We start from the raw sequence: 22,132 nt of genomic DNA, 5'->3' as shown, positions 1-22,132 counted from the left end.
CCACACAGCAGAAGACACTGCACCCAGACAAAAGGAGGATGAACCACAGACACCATCGCTCCTCCTGCCAGGAAGGCAAGCACAGCAAAGGAAAACCCCAAAAACCTGTTGATTCCCAGAGGACAGAGAAGAGCTGTCTGATGTCATTATCACCTGCCAGTGAGAACCTGAGACACACGTGACAGCTGGCATCCCTTGTCCTCTGCATCACACACACACAATCCTGGGCAGACAACACGGAAACATGGGCCTGAAAGTAAGACAACTGAAATCTGTGAGAGGATGTGTGTGAGTGGGTGAAAAGCAACTTCAGCGGTTGTGTAAATAAACCCTTCCATAAGATCTGGCACCAAATTTCGGTACTCAGCAGGATTCACTTGTCTCACACAATTCCTTCCCTCACCTGCTTCTCCACAGACCCCCAGCCCTTAGTCACTCTCTGTGCAAATGGTTCTCTGCATCTTCACTTGGGAGAAGGAGGGACGTTATCAGTGAGTGTAGAGGAACAGGGAAGAGTGCTGTTTAGTGATGTACACACTTAGAGCCACAACTTGGTGGTTTTGTAATAACCGTTACTTCTAGATCAGGTACGTAGTCCAACAGGAAAAAGAAAGCATTGAAGCAGCTGCTTTAAGACTACTGCTTTAAGTACTGGCACTGAATTCACCTTCAGCTGTGCCTAACTATGCAGTTAATGTGCATCATCTGAGCCTTTACATATGGAATCCACCTCACACTAGATTTCCAGATAAAACTGAAAATTTGGTGTCTTTTTGAGCATTTCATGATTAAAAAAAACTAAGCAAGCAAACAATTCTGGTAGATATGAACACTCCACACAAACAAGCAGAGGAACAATTTAACAGAAGCCTGAAGCATGCATTCATTTTTAGTATTTATTACTGATTCATGTAGCTTAAAAACACATTAAAAAACCCAGCAGCCTTCACACAGGTGCCAAGAGAAAAACATGGGGTGAAATAGGTAAGGAAGGAAGAATATCTACTTCTGACCTTTGCTGGGTTCAGCACTAAACCCCCAAAAGAGGACAATCTGTCGTTTGTGAAAAGTTACTAACCTCCCCTAACTGATTGTTCTATAAATAGAGCCCTGTTTAAAAAGTGCCTGTCAACGGGAAACCAAGCAAAAGTTGCATTACAGTGAGTGCTCATTACCTACACAACAGCTGCAAAAACCTGACTCAGATCCAGATCACTCAAATCTACTTTAAATAAAAGAAAAACACACACCATCCACAATTAAACTCCCTCCCCTCAGTAAACTGAGTTGAAAAGCTTGAAAAAAAAAAAAATTAACAGGATTGCAGGCAAGAACAGAGTCTTCTGTTTTCTGATGAAAAAATACATCCCACAGTGTCAAACCCCTTCAGGAATTACCCTCTGCAGAGTCCCTCATGCCCCTGTACATCTGAAGCATGGGCGCTGCAGCCTCCAGCCATGCCATCTGTGACACTGTTGGCTCAGTGTCCCGCAGCTGTGGTGACAACACCCATGACATGTAAGGACAAAGACAAGTGTATTTTCCTCATGGACAAGAAACACAGACAGACACATAGAAATCACAGTAACATCTTTATTATAAAAATGCTTAGGTGTCCAAAAGTTTCTGGAGTACTATGGGACCTCCCTTTGTTTCAGGTACTTTTTTCATTTCATAATACATACTAGAATTACTTTGTTACATACAGGACAGATTTAATTTTTTTTTTTTAAAGTTCTCTCAAAATTCTTCCTATGTTCCAGTTTAAAATGTGATGTCATAAAAAAAGACCCAACAGACAAGGCATTCAACATTCTAATTCAGCTTCTTGAAAACAACCTTTAAAAACCATGTCAGCAGCTCAGTGTACACATGATTGAAGTACATGGGAACTGAAGTTTCAAAAGAGAAAGAACTTAAGAAAAAGCAAAAGAAATATCCTTTCTTTATATAGCAGGGTGCAATTTAAAACGAGCGTGTGCCTGCATCAACAAGCAATACTCACAAAGATACAACACAATTTGTTCCCAGATATAAAACTTGACTGACAGGAATGGAATGACCCATAATACACTGTGCAAAAAAAAAAAAAAAAAAAAAAACCACAAACCGAATAGAGTGTAAAGGACAAATGCTTCATTTATACTAAAAATGGGAATTCCTGGCTGCATATGCAAACTGAGGTAATCAGACCTGTCATTAGCTGGTTTGCACGTGCAAAAGGCTCCTTAGTTACATGCATGCAGATACACTTCATACCTGAAAACTCTGCCATTGACATTTAGATACTTTCTTTGGAAAACATGAGCCTACTTACAAACTGAATTTACTCTCAAAGCCATTTTTATACTTCCCCAACATTCTGAATACAGCTTCAAATCAGGAATTACAGAAAGCCACTTAAGTTATTTAAAAGATTTATGCTTAATAAAATAGCATCAGCAGTAGAAGCAGATGCATGAAATAACATTCCAGATGAGGCATCTCCCTCACCACCTTCCTTAACAACTGATTTGTGGAAAATGTATAGAGTGCTCCTTAAGCAAAGGCCACCCAGCAGTGCACCTGAAGCATCCTCACAAAGGGTGAAACAACTTTGGTGTGTTCAGCACAGGTTCTGCAGCAGGCAGGTGCCTGCCTGGCACGAGCTTGCCAGGACAGTGTCCAAAGGCTGAACAGAAACAATCATTAATGGATCACAGCCACCCTGGGTTCCCTCAGCCAGGGCTGAGTTTACATGCTACATATGTTCTGGCAATTAGCATCCTTAATTAGCTGACACTTTACATTACGTTTAGTAATATATTTAAAAGGAAGGCATCTAAAGAATTATTTCATAAGTGAAAGAGTGCTGGAAAACTACCTGGCCAGAAACTGTAGAAGCAGAGGCTGGTGTTGTACTGTGTACAGTGGTTATGCTGGGATTAAGTCTTTTTTTAGTTTTGTTTAAGCATTAAATTCTACCATCAGGATTTGTTCCTCTTATTACTTTCAGGTATTTTAAAGGAGTCCCCTTTGAGGGATATGGTATACATTAAACAGAAAAATGAAAAGTAAAATAAATGTCTGTTATAGACAGGAAGAGCAGAGTGTTGTTGTGAAAAAATTTCTCTTTTTAATTAAAAAAACCCAGGTCACTGCGATCAGTCTAAGCTGCATATTTACTTATGTTTTCTTGGAATAGCACCAGTGAGCCTAGATATGCAAACTAGTCTGTTCTGCTTTGGAGTCCAAACCTCAAGCAACGCTTATGCACAGCAGCATCCCTACCTACAGCAGACTCCTCTGTATGATCTGGTTAGAGGATGCAATTGCTGAATTGGATCTTCTAACCAGCACAAGATTAGGGAAAAGATGATCAAACTGATTCTTCAGCTGTTCACACAATTTAAAAACAAAACCAAAAAAACCCCAACCAACCCTACCAGCACAAAGAAGATACCTAACAAGGCACTGAAGAGATTTAATCTTCTTGAATGCAAATCTGATTTATTAGGCCCTGACTGGCTCTTCTACATATTAGTATGCACAGCAAATAAGAAATATAAGATCTGTTTGGTACCCGGAAGGTATTAATCTTCATTCACATCCAAGTCTACAAAACAGACTGAGGTAAAAGGCATAGCCTTCATAGTTACCAAACAGAACTGGTGAGCATGCACATGTGTGTAAACACAACTGCTGCAGGGATTTGGCATTGATCTGATACTGCAAAGCAATTTTTTTTATAACACACTTCATAGCTGACATTTTAGTAATGTCAGTTCTTATAATGGATCTGACAGACAGATATGATTTGAGGGGGAAAGGCCTCCCTCCTCTTCAAGAATTTCCTAACATTTCTGCTTTGTTTTCATCGAGCACAAAGGGAGAAGGGAAGTCTTTGTTCTTCATGTACACCTCCAGGCCCTGAGAACATGTGAAAATAGCACTGTTAGGTTGTAAATGCATCAGACTGGTTACCTGCACTATTTTTAAGTCTACGTAATGTCCTCAATGAACCACTGACTACCCAAAGTTAAAAGGTCATGGGAAGGACAGACAACAGCAATAGTTTCTCCAGTGACAGAGATGAAAAGCATTTCAGCCCCAAGCCTGGGGTTCATGAAGGAGAGGCACCAATGAACTGTAAAACAATGGATCTCAGAAACAAGCTTCCTGGGGAGGGGCAGGCATGGGAAGATGTATCCTTAACTCACATTAGAATAACTCTAGCAAAGAAAAGTCAACTTAAATTGCCTTGTTTTCATTTTGTTCTTATAACACATCGATTGCAATGAGTTCACTATCTGCACATGGAAACCTAGCAAAGATGTCAAGTCTTATGAATGCCCTTCCCCACAGGGCCCGCATATCCTCCTGCAATCCACCATTTCTCACCCTGTATGTCCAACACAGGGAAGCTCCTCTTCTCACTACTAAATGGAAGCAGCTTTCCCAGGACCAATTATTTTCAGACGGACAAACTTAAGAAATCTAAGATGTGGTTTCTCTAAAGCCAATGCACGTATCACACTTCTCATTCAGTATTCACTCACTGTGGGAGACGGGCACAAATTAGCATACAGCTGAATACAGTGACCCCATGGATTCTGGAATTTGAATATTCTGTGCTTTTCATTCAGAAGATCTCAAAGTACTTGTGAGTCATAATGAAACTGTGCAGCCTCACTGCAAATGTCATTTTACAGATGGCTAAAACTGAGAGTGAACAAACTGCTGAAGAATAAACCATAGCAGAACCATGAACGTAACACAGAGCCCAAGTCCTAGTTCCGTTGATCTTACCATTTCTCAGCAAGCCTAGGCTAAAGACATCCCCCGTGTCTGGAAGAAAATCAGATGCATACCTGCACTCTTAAAAATACCTGCATCGATAGTTACTCTCACCTCTCCAAAGTAAGACACTAACGGAGAAATCTCACACACAGCTGGAGGATCTTCAGTTCCTGAGAGACTAGGGAAGAGAACACAGGATTAACTTCCTGCTATGCTTAAAAAACAGTGCATCTTCTTCAAAAGATCAAGAACAGGATATCCAGAAGGATAAGACATTTGTTACATTCACATGCACCAGACATTATTTGAACACAAAGTGTGAAAATAAAAGGGAATTAGCAGGTCCTAAATATTTCTCATCAAAACAAGAACATCACTTTTATAGAGATGCTTTTCAAGTAAAATGAACAGCTTGTGGGTTTATTAAACTATGAGTTGATGAAGTAATAGCCCCATGGAGTAAAAGCAGCTTCCCATTCAGCATGATGCAAGAGTATCTGAATTGGTAATTGCTATAACAGCTGATCCTTAATCCCACCTGAGAATCTTGCTGGGCTTTAAGCACTGGGGCTGTATTCAGAAAAGCTGCTGAGGACTACAAATTACAATTCCTTGGGCTGGCTAAATCCAGAATGATGGAAAAGGTTGCCCCTGCCTAATGAGTTGCTATAGGAGGAGTCAACTCGTGACCCCCAGGGCAGGAATCTCAGAGCACTGTGCATTACTGTCTAGAGCACTCACAATCACTAATGGAGCAGGAGCTGTAATAGACATTACTCTGCATGTTCAGAAAACAACAGCTGAACAAAAATCATGCCGAGTCACCCTGTGATCAAACTAATGGCCAGTTTTGTAGAGCACAGTACATGCCACTAGCCAGCTGGCATGGTTGGGCAGCCACAGGCAGAGAAGCTGCGGAGAAGGTCACAGAGGTTCATACCTGAGTTTCTCTGGTATCCTGCAACCATTTTCATCCAGAAATCTGGCCCCAGCCTTGAGAGCCCAGCGGTAATGCTGGGCCAGGAGGGCTTGCCGAGCAGTGGTAGGAGTGTCTTTGTCAGCTGTGTCTGCATTTTTTAGTGGCGAGAACTCATCTTCTCTCAAAACTTCAAATGCCACAAAATTCCTACCAGCAAAGAGGAGAAAACAATGATAATGAAAAACAAAGCTAGCCATCAGCCCTGTTGATGCAACAACAGCTTTCATGGGTAAAGGCTCATATATATTTTAGGGAACAGCGATGTATGCAGCCTGAGGCAGTCAAGCTAAGGAAAGCCCACCTCCCACCTGAAGAGCAAAGAAGTACCAGGGCTATATAATGGAAAAATACAAGAAGCCCAGTCTCTTTGGGAACATAACAGCAGCCTCACAACCCTCCAGAGCTGTGCACAGGTGAGGAAAAGCAACAGTTCTGCAGAGATCCCACAGAAACCTCTCCAGGCACTGGCTCGTGGACAAAAAAATCTCAGCTAAGAGCACAGCAGGATGGAGAGCTCAAACACAGCGCCAAGCTGTGTGCCTCAATTCAGAGCACTGCACCCCTGCTCCAAGAAATGGCCACTCCACCTGGGAGTCCGTAGGCAAGGATCAACTGAGGACACCAGTTCCCAGGGATGAACAAGCAATATGGGAGGATTCACAGTTGAATGTTAAGTACAGCTGTTTACCAGAAATGGGAATGCAAATTAAAAAATCCCACAGCAGCATCTGTGTGGTTCTGCATTTCACATGTGAAGAGCAGCTGCCAAGCTGTTTTTGCAGTATTACTAAAAAAGCACAAGCAATCACTGCTTGCAAATGAGTCCTTTCAAAGCTCAGAAGTCAGCACTGTTTCCATCACATGTATGGAAACATGTATGATAGTATGATATTTCTTTAGTATGATATTTCTTTACTGAATGCATGTCAGGAAACGGAGAACGGTTCAAACCTTGAGCTCTCTATCCTAAAGTAAATCCTCTAAAAAGAAAAGTACTATCTCCAAAGTCAATTCAGTTTGCCTCAGGTCTCTTTTTGCCATTTATTTAAGCCTAAACCAGAATCTTTACTGCTGAATTCGAGACCTTGGAAAATAGGTTTTATAAGAACACTTATGCTAAATTCCTAAATTATTGAAATCCACATTCCCTAAACACAAAGTACCCTTGACTGCACTAACACTATGGCACAGCGCTCTCAGCTATGTTTTAGAGCTTGGCAAGTCAACACTGACAGTTCCCACAGCAACAGTAACCTGGCCCCATGGTGCTTAAGCAACCTGTTGCAACCTGCACAAAGGATGTGAGTGGAGCCCTGGCTAACACGCACCGAAAATTTAACCAGAGCTGCAGTTGCCATGGAAGCCACAATTCTGAAAGACCCCGTTTTTGCAAGTCTGAATACTCCAACATGGGCTTGTATTAAATGTTGGCTTTGTGCTCGACTTCCTTTTTTTCTTTCTTTCACAGGGCTGGCAGTGGCCAGGCCAGCCAACACATCTTCAGCAGGACGAACAGCTCTGGGAGCACAGCCAGAGCAAGTCTGGCTGCTGCCGAGCACCCTGTGACCACACCTGCAGCGTTACTGTCGTGTTAGAGCTTGGTGAAGATCCAACAGCCTTTCTAACAAGCCACCCATAAACCACATGCTCCCTGGCAATGCCTGTTACAACCTACAGTCATTCAAACAAACATTGAAAAGGGAAGGAAAAAAATTAAATCATGTCTGCCACTAACTTAGAGAACTGGAACACATCAAACACAAACTTCTCCAGCTTTATCCCGTTCGGTTTTAGCGGTTTTACCAGATTTCCCTCCTCGTCAATGTAGGGCACCTTCTTTATGGCTACATGATGCCTCAGCTGCGGCTCATATTTCCTGCAAAAGGAGAAGAAACAATTCACTTATTTCATATGCACTTATTAAAAAGTAGTACATTTCTGGGAAGCAGATGGCTTATTACTGCTCTGGGTCATCTCTCAACCATTGTGGGTGTTGCTCTCTCCAAATTGATCCAAGTCACATCCAGGAAACACTTCACTAAGCAGAGCAGCCCAGCCAGCAGCACTCCCTGTACCAGTGGGACACGACAATGTAAACCAAGAGGAAGAGGGAGGACCTAGCGTTGAACTGAAATTGCAGGCAAAGATAAAAAAAGGTAACAGAAATTGTTATCTGACCAGGATGACAATGGAGCAGAGCAGATCCCTCACACAAGGGAGGATCAAGCTCTTCAGGAAGGTCGTACAGCTGCTCAGTGAATGCCCAGCATCACATCCCATCTCCCAACACCAAGGAGCAGGGTCTTCCCCCAGCTTCACCCTCTCCCCCAACCTCTGTTGTCCCAAGGGATGGCATGGGTGACATTCCCACTGAAAATCCTCAGTGTGGGGCTGCATCACCAACCACATCACTGACCACACTGCAGCCCACGTGACTGCTCACCCTTGCAGGCCCAGGAAGGTCATGCACTGCTATATCTTCATCGATTTAGCTACAGCAAAGCATACAGCCTCTTCACCGGGTAAGGCCCAAAGAGCACACTGGGGCTGTCAGAAAGGGGACACAGCTGTTTTGAACTGTTCGGAGGAGAGAGGAAGTGAAGAGTGGAGCAGGAGGTACCCATAACTGAAATTACAGAGTGGGAAACAGGAACACCCACTCTTGGAGGCATTTCTGGGCTGCACAACTGCCTAGCAGGTCTGCTGGAACTTACTGGGCCACCATCTCCAGGAACTCAACTGTGAAGAAATGGTTGCAGATATTGCCAGTGCTGTATATCAGTCCCCCATCGGGGCTCTGCTGCTGCGCAGTCTCCAGGCTGATCTCACTGTACTCCACCACCTGGTAGACCCCATCCACACAGCACACCACCCCAACAGGCTCTGTGGGGTAGGCCTTCTCCACCACCTGCAGCCACAGGACAGAGTGCTATGATAAAAAGGAAGAAAATCCCAGCACTATCCCAACTCCCACATACAAATGATCCTACAGGACTGTTGCATGCTTATCTTCCAGCAGCTCAGGAGCACAGGCCGGGCACTGCTGGGTGGAGGCACATTTTGCCCAAAAACCAGGCAAAAAAAACAGTACTTGACCGCTTAATTGTGCAGTTGCTCAGAAGACAAACCAGTTAAAAGAAATCGGCATACTGCGGGGCACTTTTCCTATCAAGGACTGGGACCTGGCATTAAATGAAAAACATTTGCAGCTTTAGCCTTCAGCTCCCTGTTCATGGGAACAGTGTTAATGATTAAAGTAATATAAATCTCTCCTCAGGCACCTGCTGGTTTAGGGTGACAAAACCAAGCTGGTTTGGCTTTCCCCATCTTCCCCAGTGAGGAAGAAAAAATGCCTCCATTAGACTTAAAGGTGCATTTATAAAACACAACCCAGTCCAATATGGCTTCTAGATAGCCCAAGTGCCTTTGTAGAAAGGGCAGGGCATAAAGGGGAAGCAATTCCAGCTTGTAGTTTCCTGTGCAGTTACAGTCCCTGCTCTAATTGAAGTTTATTTTCCACAGTACTCTGGGATGAGTGGAGGAGGACACCCACAGGTAGGGATTCTGAATGCAATGCAGGCACCAAGCAGCTCTTCTAAATCTGCTTGCAGCGAGCCGCTGTTGGAGAGAGGTCTGAACACCCTGGTTCATCTAAGCTCACCCTAGCCAGCAGCTTCCGAGCATAATCAGACCTTAACTCCCTGTGGGGAAATGGCCCAGTGTTACTGCCGCCTCACCTTTGCACCGCAATCTGCCCCTTTGGAAACACAGAAGCCTATGAAGACTGGATCTGCCATTTTCACAAGGATATTGTCCACACAGTATACATGGACATACTGGATTCCACGCTGCTTCATGTCATCCAAGACCTTGTTATCCACCAAAGCTCGATATAAGCCACCATTGCCATCTATAATGCAAGAGAAAAGACAAAGCCATGGTTAATTAGTGGGGTTTTTGCAGCTAACAGAGCAAAAGCTGAAAGTCCTGAACAAACTTTCTTTAACAGCAGAGCAGGGAATGCTTTCTAGCCAAGAGTCAGTGCTACCAGATTTTATTTCCAGACCTGCCACACAGTTCAGGCAAGCCTGTTCCCCTCCACAGCCCACCTCCCTCACCTGCAGAGTTGGACCACAGGGACCACCCTCACAGAGAAGTGTTACAAGACCTTATGAAGCCTTGTAAGATCCTCAGAAGGAAAACACTAAAGGACAAAACATTATGCAGAGGGTGGGAAAAACCTGTTACATTTCTTCTCTTCCAGTGCAGAGCAAAACCATTTAAAACTCAACTTGGAGAAAAAGACTAAATTAAATCTTATTCTCAGTTTATCCTCCCCCCACAACTTCCCAATGCCTTTTTAAAGGCTTGAACTGCAGCTGCACAAGACACCTGCACGTTTGTTCATCACAGATCACCCTTTCATGGTTCCTGCTTTGACACCCCTGTCAGCTCAGGAAAACCACTCTGCAGCCGCAAAACTGCATCACTGCAATATGGCCCTGACCAGGCTGCCTTCACCGAGTCTCTTACCACGTCCAGGTTAAGAGGAGAACTTTACTAGGTAAGACATTGCAATCATTTTGGAAAGAGTTAATCTTCTTGCTGCTTTTTCACCCATTTCCAGCTATCAGCCTTGAATGGGAGCCCAGCTCCTGACAGCTTCACCCCTGGGAGGCAGCACCCCAAGGACCTCAGATGCAGCCTTGCCGACACATGCTGTTCCTAACCTGAAGCTGTACAGCTCCTAATCCTGCCAATCCTCCCAGGCTTAGACAAAAACCACGTGCTGTGGGCAAATCTCCAGCAAGAACTAAACAGAGATTGCTACACTCTTGATTACCAGACTGAAACATTTAACTGAACCCTCCCATACTAATCAGAAGCATTAACACTCACCTCCAAAGACTGCTCCGTGTGCCAAGGCTGGCTGATGGCTAGTAGCAATCAATTATCAACACATATTACATTACTGTACCATGTAAGAGTGAACAGCGGGGTACCTGGAGCCATAGCAATTTTCCCCTTCTCCTCCAAGATGGCCTTCCCATCAAAGGTGACAGCAGGCAGCATTCTCTGTTCAAACATGACCACATTGGATCTGTCCAGGTTGAAGTAGTCGTGTTCTACAAAGAACTCCTCTGTCGGCCCCAGCGTGAACTCACTTGTCATGATGTACCTGTGTAGGAATGGGTGCTGAGCAATGAGCAAGAAAAGCACAAGCGAAAGACAAAACTACAAATGGAACACAGAAGGGAGGAAATCCAAGAGTGTTAAGTGAGAGACACTACAGTATCCTGCAGTATGCAACTGAGCAGGAGAGCTCTCCTCCAGAACTCATCCCACAGGAAGGCTGCACAGGGTCTTGTGCATGATACTCCCCACAGGCTTAGCTCCAGCCAGGACAGAAAAGCCTTTCCCTAAATGTGAACAACATCTGGATATTCGGTTGAGCTGGAAAACAAGGCAAAGGGCAGTACATTCACCTCATTCACCCTAGATTCAAACTGACGTTAAGTGTTTAAAGAAGCACTGACCAGCACAAGGTGCTGAGAATGAGCTGCGAATACCCAGCAGCTCAGTCTGCCAGCACCTCTTCTGTGCCAAGGCGAACAGCAGCATTTTCAAATGTTGGCTGCATAATTTGTTTTTCTCTTAAGTTTCTCTGTTTCCTCCTCTCCTTCCAGCTCCACATTGCTGCTGTCCCTCCCTTCACTATGTTTCTTCCTTCAACAGTAGCTAAAAGCCATCCTCATCATCTACCTGTCAAGCACTTCTCCAACAGCTATTGCCATACGTATACAGGGTCCTCTGCCAGCATGCCAGGGGAATCAATCCCTTGCACAGGAGAGACTGGACCTCACACACACCCCAACTTACATCTTTGCAGCACAGCATAGCCTGGCCCCTGGTGTACTGCAGCAGCCAACTGCCTCCTCAACCCAGGGAGAGGAACTGTAAACATTATCAGCAGATGCTGCATCCTGCAAATAATCCATCCTGGCTTCCAGCAGCACCAGGGATGGGGCATTTGCAATTCAGGTCAGGCATGCACGGCTTCAGAAAGAAACACGATACAGACTCAAATCACCTTTGACCTCCAATCTGTAAAATGATGTGCTTGTTTTCTGAAGACCTCGGACACCTGCTCCTTCACTCTTCCCAAAGCCTGGCTTAGGCCAGACAGTGGTTTCATAAAGGTATCTCTTCATAGTCTAATGAAGAACACTTAGCAGAAAACATTCCCAGAAGCATGCTGCAGCACCTTCCCCTCTCTCACCCACCACGTCCCATAGGGAATCCATATTTTGCTCCTTGCACAGAGCTAGTCTCTTCTGAAGCCTTTTGAAAGCTAGGAGCAGCCAGGAGAGAGAGCAGCCAGCTGTAAACAACTACAGCAGGAGGTGACCTGAAAATGGAGCACGACAAGCATTTACTACTGCAAGGGGAAGCGTTTTTTTGCTGTGGCAGAAATCGCGGGCAAGGGGAGGCAGAGGGTCTTGGAAGGTGAGCTCTAGGCAATCTCTCCCTCCGTGCAGGAACCTGAGAAAGCACAGCACAAACAGATAAAATCTCTTGTGAAGCATCTGAAACAGGCACTGAAAAGTGTTGTTTATAGTGTTGTCAGGGACCATGCTTGAAAAGACAGCATGGTACAGCAGTTAGGGTAGCAGCCAGTGATTCAAGTGCAGTGCTCAGTCCCTCAGGTCTGCAGACACGGACCTGCCACTTCCTGTCCCTGTGCACCCTCCGCCAGCTGCTGGCATCACAAATCCTGCTGACAAAAGGCTCTCCCCTGGCCTGTCTCTATAGCACCCAGCAAAGTGCTTCTAGAATACAATGTAGACAAGACTGCAACGCAAAGACCCCTGCACAGCAGGTCTGTGGCTCCAGATCACCTACCAGGGGATAGCACACTTGCAGTGGTGTCTCTGGCCAGCGAGCTGCTCCACTTTGCGGATTCTTTCTGCTTGGATCTGATACAAGGTCTTGCCACTAGGCAACCCCACGTTGTACATGCCCTTGGGATAGCTCACTCCCAGGCGAGTTCCTTGTCCTCCAGCCAGGAGCAACACTGCCACCTTGTTCTGCGAGATCTGATGCAAGCCTGAACAGGAGAAAGAACCCCGAGGGAACATAAGAATCACAAAAGCAATCAACACCGCACGCTCTTCTCCTGAGCCTTTCTGCAGAGCTTAGGCAACAGCCAGAAGCTGCCAGTTCAATGCCCACTGCTGGCAGTTCAGAGAGAAATATGATGCTGCACACAATATGAAAAAATTAATTTCAGCTCTTTGATGCAGCAGTTTCCTCACCCAAAGCAGCGGATGGTGTAACAACAGGAACAGCCATGAGTTGCAGCTTAGAAGGTTCAAAACGGATATTAGGATAAAAACTCTACCAGGAAGGTGGTGCAGCACTGGAAAAGATATCCAGAGAGGTGGGGGATGTTCCTTAAGGTTTTCAAGGCTTACTTTGATAAAGCCATAGCTGACCTCACCTAGGGCTGAGTATGGTCCTGTTCCAAATAGGGTTTGGACTAGAGACCTCCTGAGATCCCTTATCACCGACATTTCTACATCCCAAAGAAGTGAAGTCTTGTCATCTTCAGCAAAGCATTGGCACTTCTGGAATCTGCCTTTATCAACTAGCTGTACTTGTGCTCCAGCTTCTGTTCGGCTGCAGTCAGGACTAAATAACACAGCCAAGCCTGCAGAAGCCACAACTCCCACAATCTAATTAAAAACAATATCATTTCTCCCAACAAACCAGGGAAGTCCAGACCTTGGGGAAGAAACAGACCACATAATAAACACCCAGCTCATTCACAGTCTTTGTTCCCTGCCTTTTCTCAAGCCAGCATCACAGTAACGACTGACAACCATGAGAAAGATTTTACTTATGGAACACTTTGCATTCCTCCAGGAATGCAGTGAGCTCTGGGACTGCCCAGGTCAAAAGCCACAGCTCTGCTGCTGTACGGTAGCTATCAGAGCTTTTTGCAACCTACCGCATATTGCTGAGCCTGCCACTGCTCCCCACAGTCCAGGACAGCCCATGCCTCACCCCAACCTCCAAGGAGAAGACAAACACCCAACTTTAACGACACCTGGGACTAAAAAATTCCTGACTTGGACTGAAAGACACAGGGACAAAAGATACTGAATTAGAAGAAAAATGGGATTGTTTTTATGCTCACCTTTAAATAATTGGCTGTTTAAATGAGCAAGAGAGGGAAAATTGCTGCTAATTGCTGCTCTAACAACCTGGCTTGGTTTTAATTCCATTCAAAACTCTAGCTTTCAGCAATAAAAACAGACATAAATCATCCACGACACTGTGGTAATCCTATTGACTTCCCCATGCTTACAAGTTTCAGTCCCACCACAGCAGTAACACAATATTTCCGCCTAAATATACCCCTTCCAAAAAGGCTGGTAATGCCCAGTCAGGCACACTGAAGGAAGCTGGTTATGCAGCCCTGCCATCGCTTTGCTGCAGAGCGAGCCTTTGAGTTCATTGAACCACTGAAGTGTTGGTTGGAAGCCACCTCTGGAGATCCGCAGTCCACCCTCATGCTCCAAGTGGGACTAGGAGAGCTCTCTACAGGGAAACCTGTGCTGAAGGTGGAAGTCTTGGGATTTCAAAGTTTCAGGAGGTGCTTGGATAGAGGGGGAAGCTTCAATGGGTTTAAGCTTAAAATTTAAAAGGCATAGATGATAGCACTGGGTGAACTATATGGCAATGCAAATAAAATAAGCTTAATTTTACGCAGCAAACCACAAGCAATTAATGGCTGGCTCCTCTGCATCTTTACTGAACTTCCCATCACAAAAGACTTAAAGTACAAAGCAGGGGGTCTTGGTTATTAGTTACGCCACTATAACTTGCTCCCGTCCCCGGCACATGGTTTGCCGCTGCGTGCTCAACAGGCTGTAAGCACACAGCACCATCACGGAAGAAGGGAAGGACCCAAGCGAAGGGCCGCAGGAGCATGGCTCCAGGCCTCCCAGTGCCCCGGCTCGGGTGGTGGCTGTCCCCTCACCGGGACCTGGCACAGAGGCAGCAAACTCATGCAGGAGGGAAGCATGCGGGCGAGACCCGTGCTTTGCACACAAGCCTGGCTTGCTGCAGCCACACAGCCCTGGGGAACACAAACCTGGGTAAAACCTTCTTTCCTGTTAGCCCCCTCTCCCTTCCCTTCTCTCTCCTCCCTACACAGACAAGATATTCAGCAAACCAACAGCCCGCTCAGCACCAGGCTAGCCGGGGCTGCTCGGCTCCCAACTGGCCCTTGAGTCCACATCCCTGCCAGGACAAGCCTCACCATCGCCTCTGCTTGCGCCCGTGCCTTGGAGCAACGACCACGGGATGATGCAGGGAGGAATTACAGGCCAGTGGAGGGGTCAGCTGCAATGACAAAATTACCAACGGGGAGAGGAAGGGAAAACAACTGCAGTTAGAAACCAAAGCCAAACTCTTTGGTTTGGGTGACTCTGACATGGCAGCCACCCCCTGTCCTGGGGCAGGGCGAGGACAGTGAGGGCTGTAGCTGAAGCAGTGAGCGTTACCACAAGTGAGGACGTGGTTGCACAGATTCTGCCCATTCCCTTCCCCTGCTTTTTCCCAGGAAAAGGAATAACAACTGTCATGGTCCTGCTGTGCTCAACCAGTGCAGGGAGCTGATTCACTGCTCCACAAGGAAACGCCTCTCACTTGGCCAATCTATCCCTGAGCAAGCTTAATCTTGGCCTCTCCACAGTAACTATAAGCCTCTCATAAAGCAAGATAAATAGCAGTGTCTGAGCAAAGAAAAGCCCTTGGCCATGAACACTGGCAAGAGTGTACTTGCTGTCATTCCTACGGCCAAAGACAACACTGAATGAGTCACTCTCCAGTGCTTCCCAACCACATTTAAAACCCCCAGCAGATGGACACAAGCCCGGAGACCTGGCGATGGGAAGGGCTCTGAATGTCACCATGTCACAGCCGCCGAGGGCTGAATGGGTACCACCAGACAGCAGCATGAGACCGCCACATGCAGCTGTGCAGGGCCAGCTAGCCCAGTGAGCACATCCTACTGGGCAGAGGAGCAAAGACCGTGAGAGAGAGAGAGATACACATGTCACCATCCAGTTGGCTCCAGCTACTTGCTCCTCAGGATGCAAGCAATACCCGGCTCGTTCACAACTGCACCAGTTGTGCCACACCAGTGCCCCACAGCACCAGTTAGGAGGGTCACAAGGGCAGCAACCCGAAAGGAAACACACAACCTTCCTCCAGCATGAAGAAGGCCAGCAGTCCCCCAAGAAAGCAAACCTGAAGCTCTCTGAAGATCTGAACAGCTTTCAACTTCAGTCCAAGGCTAAGGCACATGGTTAGTAAAATCAAAGTACCCAGCCACATCCCACTCAGGACTGCTCCAGGTAGGGATTCTGCATGGATAATACCAAACAGGCAGAGCGAGGCACTGAGTCACAGTGCAGCTGCAGCACATTCATCGCCTACCTCCATCAACTGCCTCCATCCACACAGCACTCCCCCGTGCTCCAAAGCCAAGTAGTCATTAGTGCTCATCCTTACCTAAGCCTTGCCTTACTGCAGGGCTGGGGCAGGGAGTGCTTCTCTGCTTGGCCTCGCATATGTGAGCAGGGCAGCACCGGAGCAGCACTGTGCCAGGCTGGCGGGCTCCCTCCACCAAACCTGACCCAAAATGTCCCAGTGGAAAAAGAAAAATTGAGGGAAGAATTTATGGAGGGAGGGGGGAAGAAAAAAAGAAGAAAAAAAAAAATCTAAAAAAGTTCCCCTGCAGGACACTTCCAAACTGTTCTGTTTCAAATGGGCAATAAAAACATTTTAAAAACCCTAAATAATCTAGAACTGAAACAGCTTGAGCTAAAGTATTTCACATTAATTTAAAACAAAGCTGTCTGAGGTCTGAACTCAGCATTTGCTGGTCTCAGTTGCTGCAGCACAGGGGGTGCTGCTTTGAGATGCAACTGAGATTCATCCACCAGCAGACCAAGTCAGGCACTCGCCCTGCTCCATCCCCACCATGGCACCACCAGGCTCACACTGACATGCACACTCTGGTCCTGATGCAACAGACCACATCCCACTGATCTCAGATTAGGTTTATGCACAGCAATAGACTGTGACCAAGGGGCATCACTCACATGAAGCTCTGGAGCAAACGCTGTATCAGAAAAGCCTGCGAGGCCCCACTTTGTTGTGCACCATCCAGCACAAGCGGCTGTGATCCTTGGCCACAACTCAAGGGTGCCAGGGCTGGCATAACCCCACTGAAACGGGGATGTCCCAGAGGAGTTGGCGGTTCTCAAAAGTCTTCCATGCAGTGACGAGAGGGTGGGATCTGCCCAAGGGTGATTTGGCATCTTACACCCACCTCCCAGAGGGGCCTCTCACTGAGGGGACTGAAACCTCGACCTAAGCAGGATGAACCTGAGTCCAAAGCAATACCACTGATAACATCAGTGTCATTCTCTTCCCAAAATCCAGCGGACTGATGGGGCCATATTCTCAGGAGAGGGCTGACCACGGCACACATGAACAACCCAGAAAGGGGACTCCCTGTCCCACCATTTATGGCATTCCCAGTATTTACAGTGCAACCCTACAACTACCAGAGAGTTTTTCCAAGTTTCTGATCTTAGGTCACTATGAAAACGAGTATCCCCAAAAAATCTAAGTAGGTCTGCTCTCACTTCCCAACTGTAAAACTACTACTGTTTATGACTGAAGTTCATAACAACTGACTCATCTTGCTGCACATTCCTGCAGTAAATGGAAATATTTATCCCTCTTAAAAAAACATCCACCTTATCTTCTGCAGCATATGAAATAGAAACAGCTCAACCAAACAAAAAAAGGAAGATGTGTTGGCTGTTAGATACCCACTAATGCTGCAGTAAGTCTTATTCTGCATAGAAAGTAAAAAAACAAAAATAGATTTTGCAGGAAGAACAGATTGATTTTGCAAGAACAGACGGAATTCTCCTGCAGAACAGGTACATCAGCCTGATTACAACAGCAATCAGCAAGAGAAGAATAAAGAAAAAAAATCCCAAATCCTCAATTCTGCAGGGCAGTCAAATAACCAGAACAGCTCATCAAACCCTCTGATGAAATGGGAGCTACACTGCGGCCCATGCCCAAGACTTAGATTTCATTAATAAAACATTTACAGAATGTAAATGCATCTGTGCTTGATTTATACCATGATCCCTAAGGCTGCCTAGAAAATGTGATCACATTTTTGTGTTTAATGTTTTTGTTTAAGATCTGAAAGCAAATCTAACCAGGCTAGGTTTTGTCATCTCAGTGACAATAATAATGATACTTTTTTTTTTTAAACTATTAACTATTTTTTTTTAAGTATTAAAAAATATCTTGGGTGTTTACAAGACACAGTTGCCTGGTTCTTTTAACCATCATTTTTTTATCACAAAAAAGGGGGAAGGGGAAAGGAGGAGACATCATTTCAGCTGTTCAGTCTTTGCAGATGACACACTGCAGGTGGGAGCTGCTGGGAACGCGGACACCTGTGGACAGAGCACAGATGAGCTCAGCTCAGGGGTGACCCCAACCCTGCAGCCAAGGGCTGTATCAGCTGTGCAGCCTTGGGGACATCGGGCAGCAGGTTGGGACTGCTCACTCTGCTCTCGTCCAGCTCAATGCCAGAAGCAGCTCACTGGAAACAAGAGCCTTTCGGACCCTGCATCCCCTCAGGGACCCACAATCCCTGCAAAGCCTGCACCGACGACATTGGCTCCACTTGGAAATGCCATGCAGGGGCACAAGGACGCTCCCAGGGATGAGGCCATGTCCACAGGGACACATGGCACACCAGTGCTGCCCAGGTTCAGTGGCACAAAGTCTCGCTCCTGATTGCCCTCCCCCAGGAAAAAAAACCAAGGGCTGATTCCCATCTCCAGCATTAAACTGGACCATAAAAACAAACCAAAGGGAATCAGAAGAACCACATCCCCCTCTTCTGGTAGAAATTAATAAACACTGTCCGCAGGACTAATGTGGCTCAGGGCCATCCGGACTTCAGGGACAGGTGATTTGTGCACGGTGCCGGTGGTCCCAAACACACCAGACCTTCTGGACTCCTGCAAGCATTGCTCACAGCAAGCAAGGCCAGCCCTGCGCAGTTTGCCTTCCCTTCCCTGCTGCAGATGGTGGCACAAAGCAGATATGCCAGCTCCTCACTGGCCTGGCAGGGCAGAAGACAAAGGACCTAGTTTGGTAAAATTGTTAATTTAACTGCGCGGCCCTGACATAGACCCATCTGCCTCTAGAATCCATGGGTTCCCTTCCTCCTTACCGCCAACACCCTCAAGCAAGAGGCAGCGACCACCATTCCATCGGTTACATCTGGGTGGCCACCGTGGTGCTGGCCAAGTGCTGACACCCTCCTCTGCTCGGCTGGACACACGAGCACAGCTGGTGGAAACCCTGGCTGGATCAAGCACATGTGGCCCCTGGGTCACCAGTTTCCTCCCGCTCCCTCTGTCACCGCTCAGCCCCATCAGCAGAGTCTGACGCGGCAGAAAAGCTCCTCTGCCCTGTGACCCTGCTGCTTCTATTTTTGCTTTTGTTTGGAAATTTTTACTCCCCTGCCCACCCATCCCCACCTCTTTACTGGCAGGTTTAGGTCAAGGCTGTGCGCACACTTGTCACAACGTAGGCAAGTGTCTCTCCGACCACAGCTGTTTTTTTCTGGCTTCCTTTTTTTGTTATGATTATTTTTTAACAATGCTGTTATATTTTATAAAGAAGGAGGGGAGACACATCTGAACCTTTGTAAATAAATAGAGCACCCCACATCCAGCCACTGCCTCCCCCATCACCCCCCCCATCTTTCACACGCCCATGGGGTGACCAGGGAAAGCCAGCATCTACCGGGCTCCAAAAAACCTGGATGCTGGGCCTTCCTGGGCTTCTTCCACACTACCCACCTGCTCTTCTCCCAGACCCCACCTCCCTCCTGCACGGCGCGCGGCACAGCCTGGACAGGCCCGCCAGCACGACACCTGCCTTCGCATCCTTAAGTACTCTGGGAGATCGCCCGTGTGCCCCGATGCAGCTCCCTATCATTTTGGCAGCAACGCAAACTCTCTGCTCCCGTTAGTGCGTGTCCCACCACCACACGCCCTCCAGCCTCACCCGCTACATTTAAAAGCTAAGAGTGAAAATTCAACATCTCGGCCCCAAAGCGCCTCCACAGCCCCTGCCGCAACCCAGGCAGCTGGCTGCCGGCTCCCAGGGCCCGGCGGTGCAGCCGTAACCCCAAATCTCTCCCCACCCTGCCACCCTCGCCGTCACCCTTGGCTTGGGCTCACCTCCCCCCTGCCCGACACCAAACCCCCCGACAAGACACGGTGCCGCTGCGCAGGCTGACGGCTGCCAGCCGCAAGGCGACACGGCAGGGCACGGGGCTCTGCCCCGGGGATCCCGCCGGGAACAGCCCCGGTCTCCGCGTCGGTCGAAGCTCGGCGGGATGCGGCCGGGACGCACCCGGCCCGCCCCGCGCCTCGCAGCGGGGCAGGGCCCCGGCCAAGGGCCGGATCCAGCCGGCCTGGCCCATTCCCGCTGGCGCCGGGCAGCGCTCCGTCGGTTTACAAGCCCGCGCCGGCTAGCTTTTAGGACAAGGCTCGATGCTTTTGGCACCGACTCGCAGGAGGGCCGCGCCGAGCAACCCGCCGGGAGCGCCGGGACGGACGCCCCCGCGACCCTCGCTCCCGCCCTCGCCCCCGCCGCCCTCCGGGACCCCCGGGCGGAAGGGGCGAGGGCCGGAGGGGCACCCCCCCCAGCGCCGGGACGGCGCGGGCGGCCCCTCGCCCCGCTCACCTTCCGCCTCCCAGCGCTCCAGCGCGGCGGGGCCGCTGCGGCGGGCGCTGCCCAGCAGCCGGCCAGGGAGCGGCTCCATCCGGCCGTCCAGGCGCTCCGGCGGCCCCCGCTGGCGGGCCCCGGCAGCCGCCGCCAGCCGGCAGTGCTCGCCCAGGCCCGGCGGCAGCGCCGCCAGCAGCGCCGCGCGCTGCGCCGGGCCCAGCTCGGCCCAGAAGCGCAGCAGGTGGCTCTGCCCGCACCGCGCCAGCCGCGCCCGCGCCTCCTCGGGCGGCGCCATGGCGCCGCGCCGCCGGCCTCTGCCCGCCGGCGGGACCGGGCGGGGCGGGGCGGGGCCGGCCCCGAGGGGCGGGGCGGGGTCACGGCGGGGCCGCCCCCCCGAGCCGCTGCCCCGCCCCCCGGAGCCGCAGCCGGCGGGCCGCCGCCCCCTCGGCCCCGCGCTCTCCCCCGCTGCGACGTGCGCCTCCCGCGTTCGGCTCCTCCCTCGGGCCCGCGGGACCCCGCCGTCCTCCGCCACCGCGGGGGCCCTGCCCCGCTGCCCTGCCCTGCCCTGCCCGGCCGGCTGCCCTCGGCCGAATTCACAGCCCGCAGCCTCGTGCGGGCGCGGCAGGTGGCACCCGGCCAGGGCGCCTTTCTGCAGTGGGCCGCGCCGTTCGTTCGGCTGCTGAGAGGGTATCTGACGGGGCCCCCGGGGGCGTTGGCGCTGGGACCTCGGTACGCGGGACAGCCTCGCACCTCTCCTTGCGCCCGCGCTTGCAGATGTATGGAAGAGCTCTTGGGGTCACTTCAGCACAGCAGGCAGGTAGGTGGATCCCGCCCCGTGCCAGCTGTGACACCTGCTGCAGGGTCAGGCCCCCCGGCTCACAAGTCCCGCTTCCCATCAGAGACGCAGCACCAGCAGCAGTGAAGTGACTAGACACAAAAACCCGAAGCCCAAGGCTGGGCCAGTGACGAGGTGTCAGAAGGCACACGGTGAGCCAGCCTCCTCTGCTGCCCCCGCTGGGGTCATGGGCTGCCGAGAGTGGGGACAGTGCAAAGTCCTACGCTCCTGCTCTCGAGCCCCTGGTACATTCAGTCGACTCCTGCCGCTGGGCAGCCTGGCCCTAACTCCCTGTCCCAGCCATTGGCCTGTCTCGGTGGCATCCTGCCCGCGGTCAGAGCCCAGATGGGCAGAAGGAGATGAGAAGACGGACAGATGGACAGCTGCTCAGACACAGCTACCTCCCTGCGTGTGACCAGAGCCAGGGGAGCTGGACCCCATTAGGATGTGACGGTCAGGTCAGGAAGAATCCCTGACAGTTGTCAAAGCTTCTGTTGCACACACTGTTTCCTATTTTATGTGACTCCACACAGCTCCTGCTCAGGCAGAAGCTTGGGGTTTCAAAAACTTACTCTGCTCCCATTTACACAAAATCTCTCCCTGCCGTAGTTGCATTCCCTGCCCGCCTGGTGTGTGAATGGGTGCAGGTCCTTTCCACGCACATGATGCCTGCATAACCA

At 49.1% G+C, this 22,132-nt stretch overlaps 1 protein-coding gene across 1 annotated transcript; it reads right to left on the bottom strand.

Moving 5' to 3' along the window:
- Positions 1-1,579: 1,579 nt before the first annotated feature.
- Positions 1,580-20,950, bottom strand: UAP1L1 (UDP-N-acetylglucosamine pyrophosphorylase 1 like 1). The gene is made up of 9 exons (XM_052815130.1): positions 20,636-20,950; positions 12,662-12,866; positions 10,762-10,937; positions 9,496-9,668; positions 8,473-8,666; positions 7,494-7,634; positions 5,720-5,905; positions 4,891-4,957; positions 1,580-3,909 (listed from the first exon to the last, which is right to left on the bottom strand). The coding sequence occupies exons 1-9, from the start codon at positions 20,910-20,912 to the stop codon at positions 3,823-3,825; spliced, it is 1,506 nt and encodes a 501-aa protein (XP_052671090.1). The 5' UTR covers positions 20,913-20,950; the 3' UTR covers positions 1,580-3,822.
- Between the last annotated feature and the right edge of the window lie 1,182 nt (positions 20,951-22,132).

This window comes from Harpia harpyja, chromosome 19 (genome assembly GCF_026419915.1).
Source record: "Harpia harpyja isolate bHarHar1 chromosome 19, bHarHar1 primary haplotype, whole genome shotgun sequence".
Classification (NCBI taxonomy): Eukaryota; Metazoa; Chordata; class Aves; order Accipitriformes; family Accipitridae; genus Harpia; species Harpia harpyja.
Note: the sequence above shows the minus strand (reverse complement) of the source record. Positions and strands in the feature narration are given on the sequence as shown.

Bases quoted from the DNA above. Each gene is read 5' to 3' on its own strand.
- UAP1L1 (XM_052815130.1), bottom strand. From the start codon at position 20,912: ATGGCGCCGCCCGAGGAGGCGCGGGCGCGGCTGGCGCGGTGCGGGCAG. The intron at 12,867-20,635 runs GTGAGCGGGGCG...TCTCCTGTTCAG, and splicing joins GGAGCGCTGGGAGGCGGAAG to GCTTGCATCAGATCTCGCAG. The intron at 4,958-5,719 runs GTATGAACCTCT...TCTCTTCCCTAG, and splicing joins AGGATACCAGAGAAACTCAG to TCTCTCAGGAACTGAAGATC.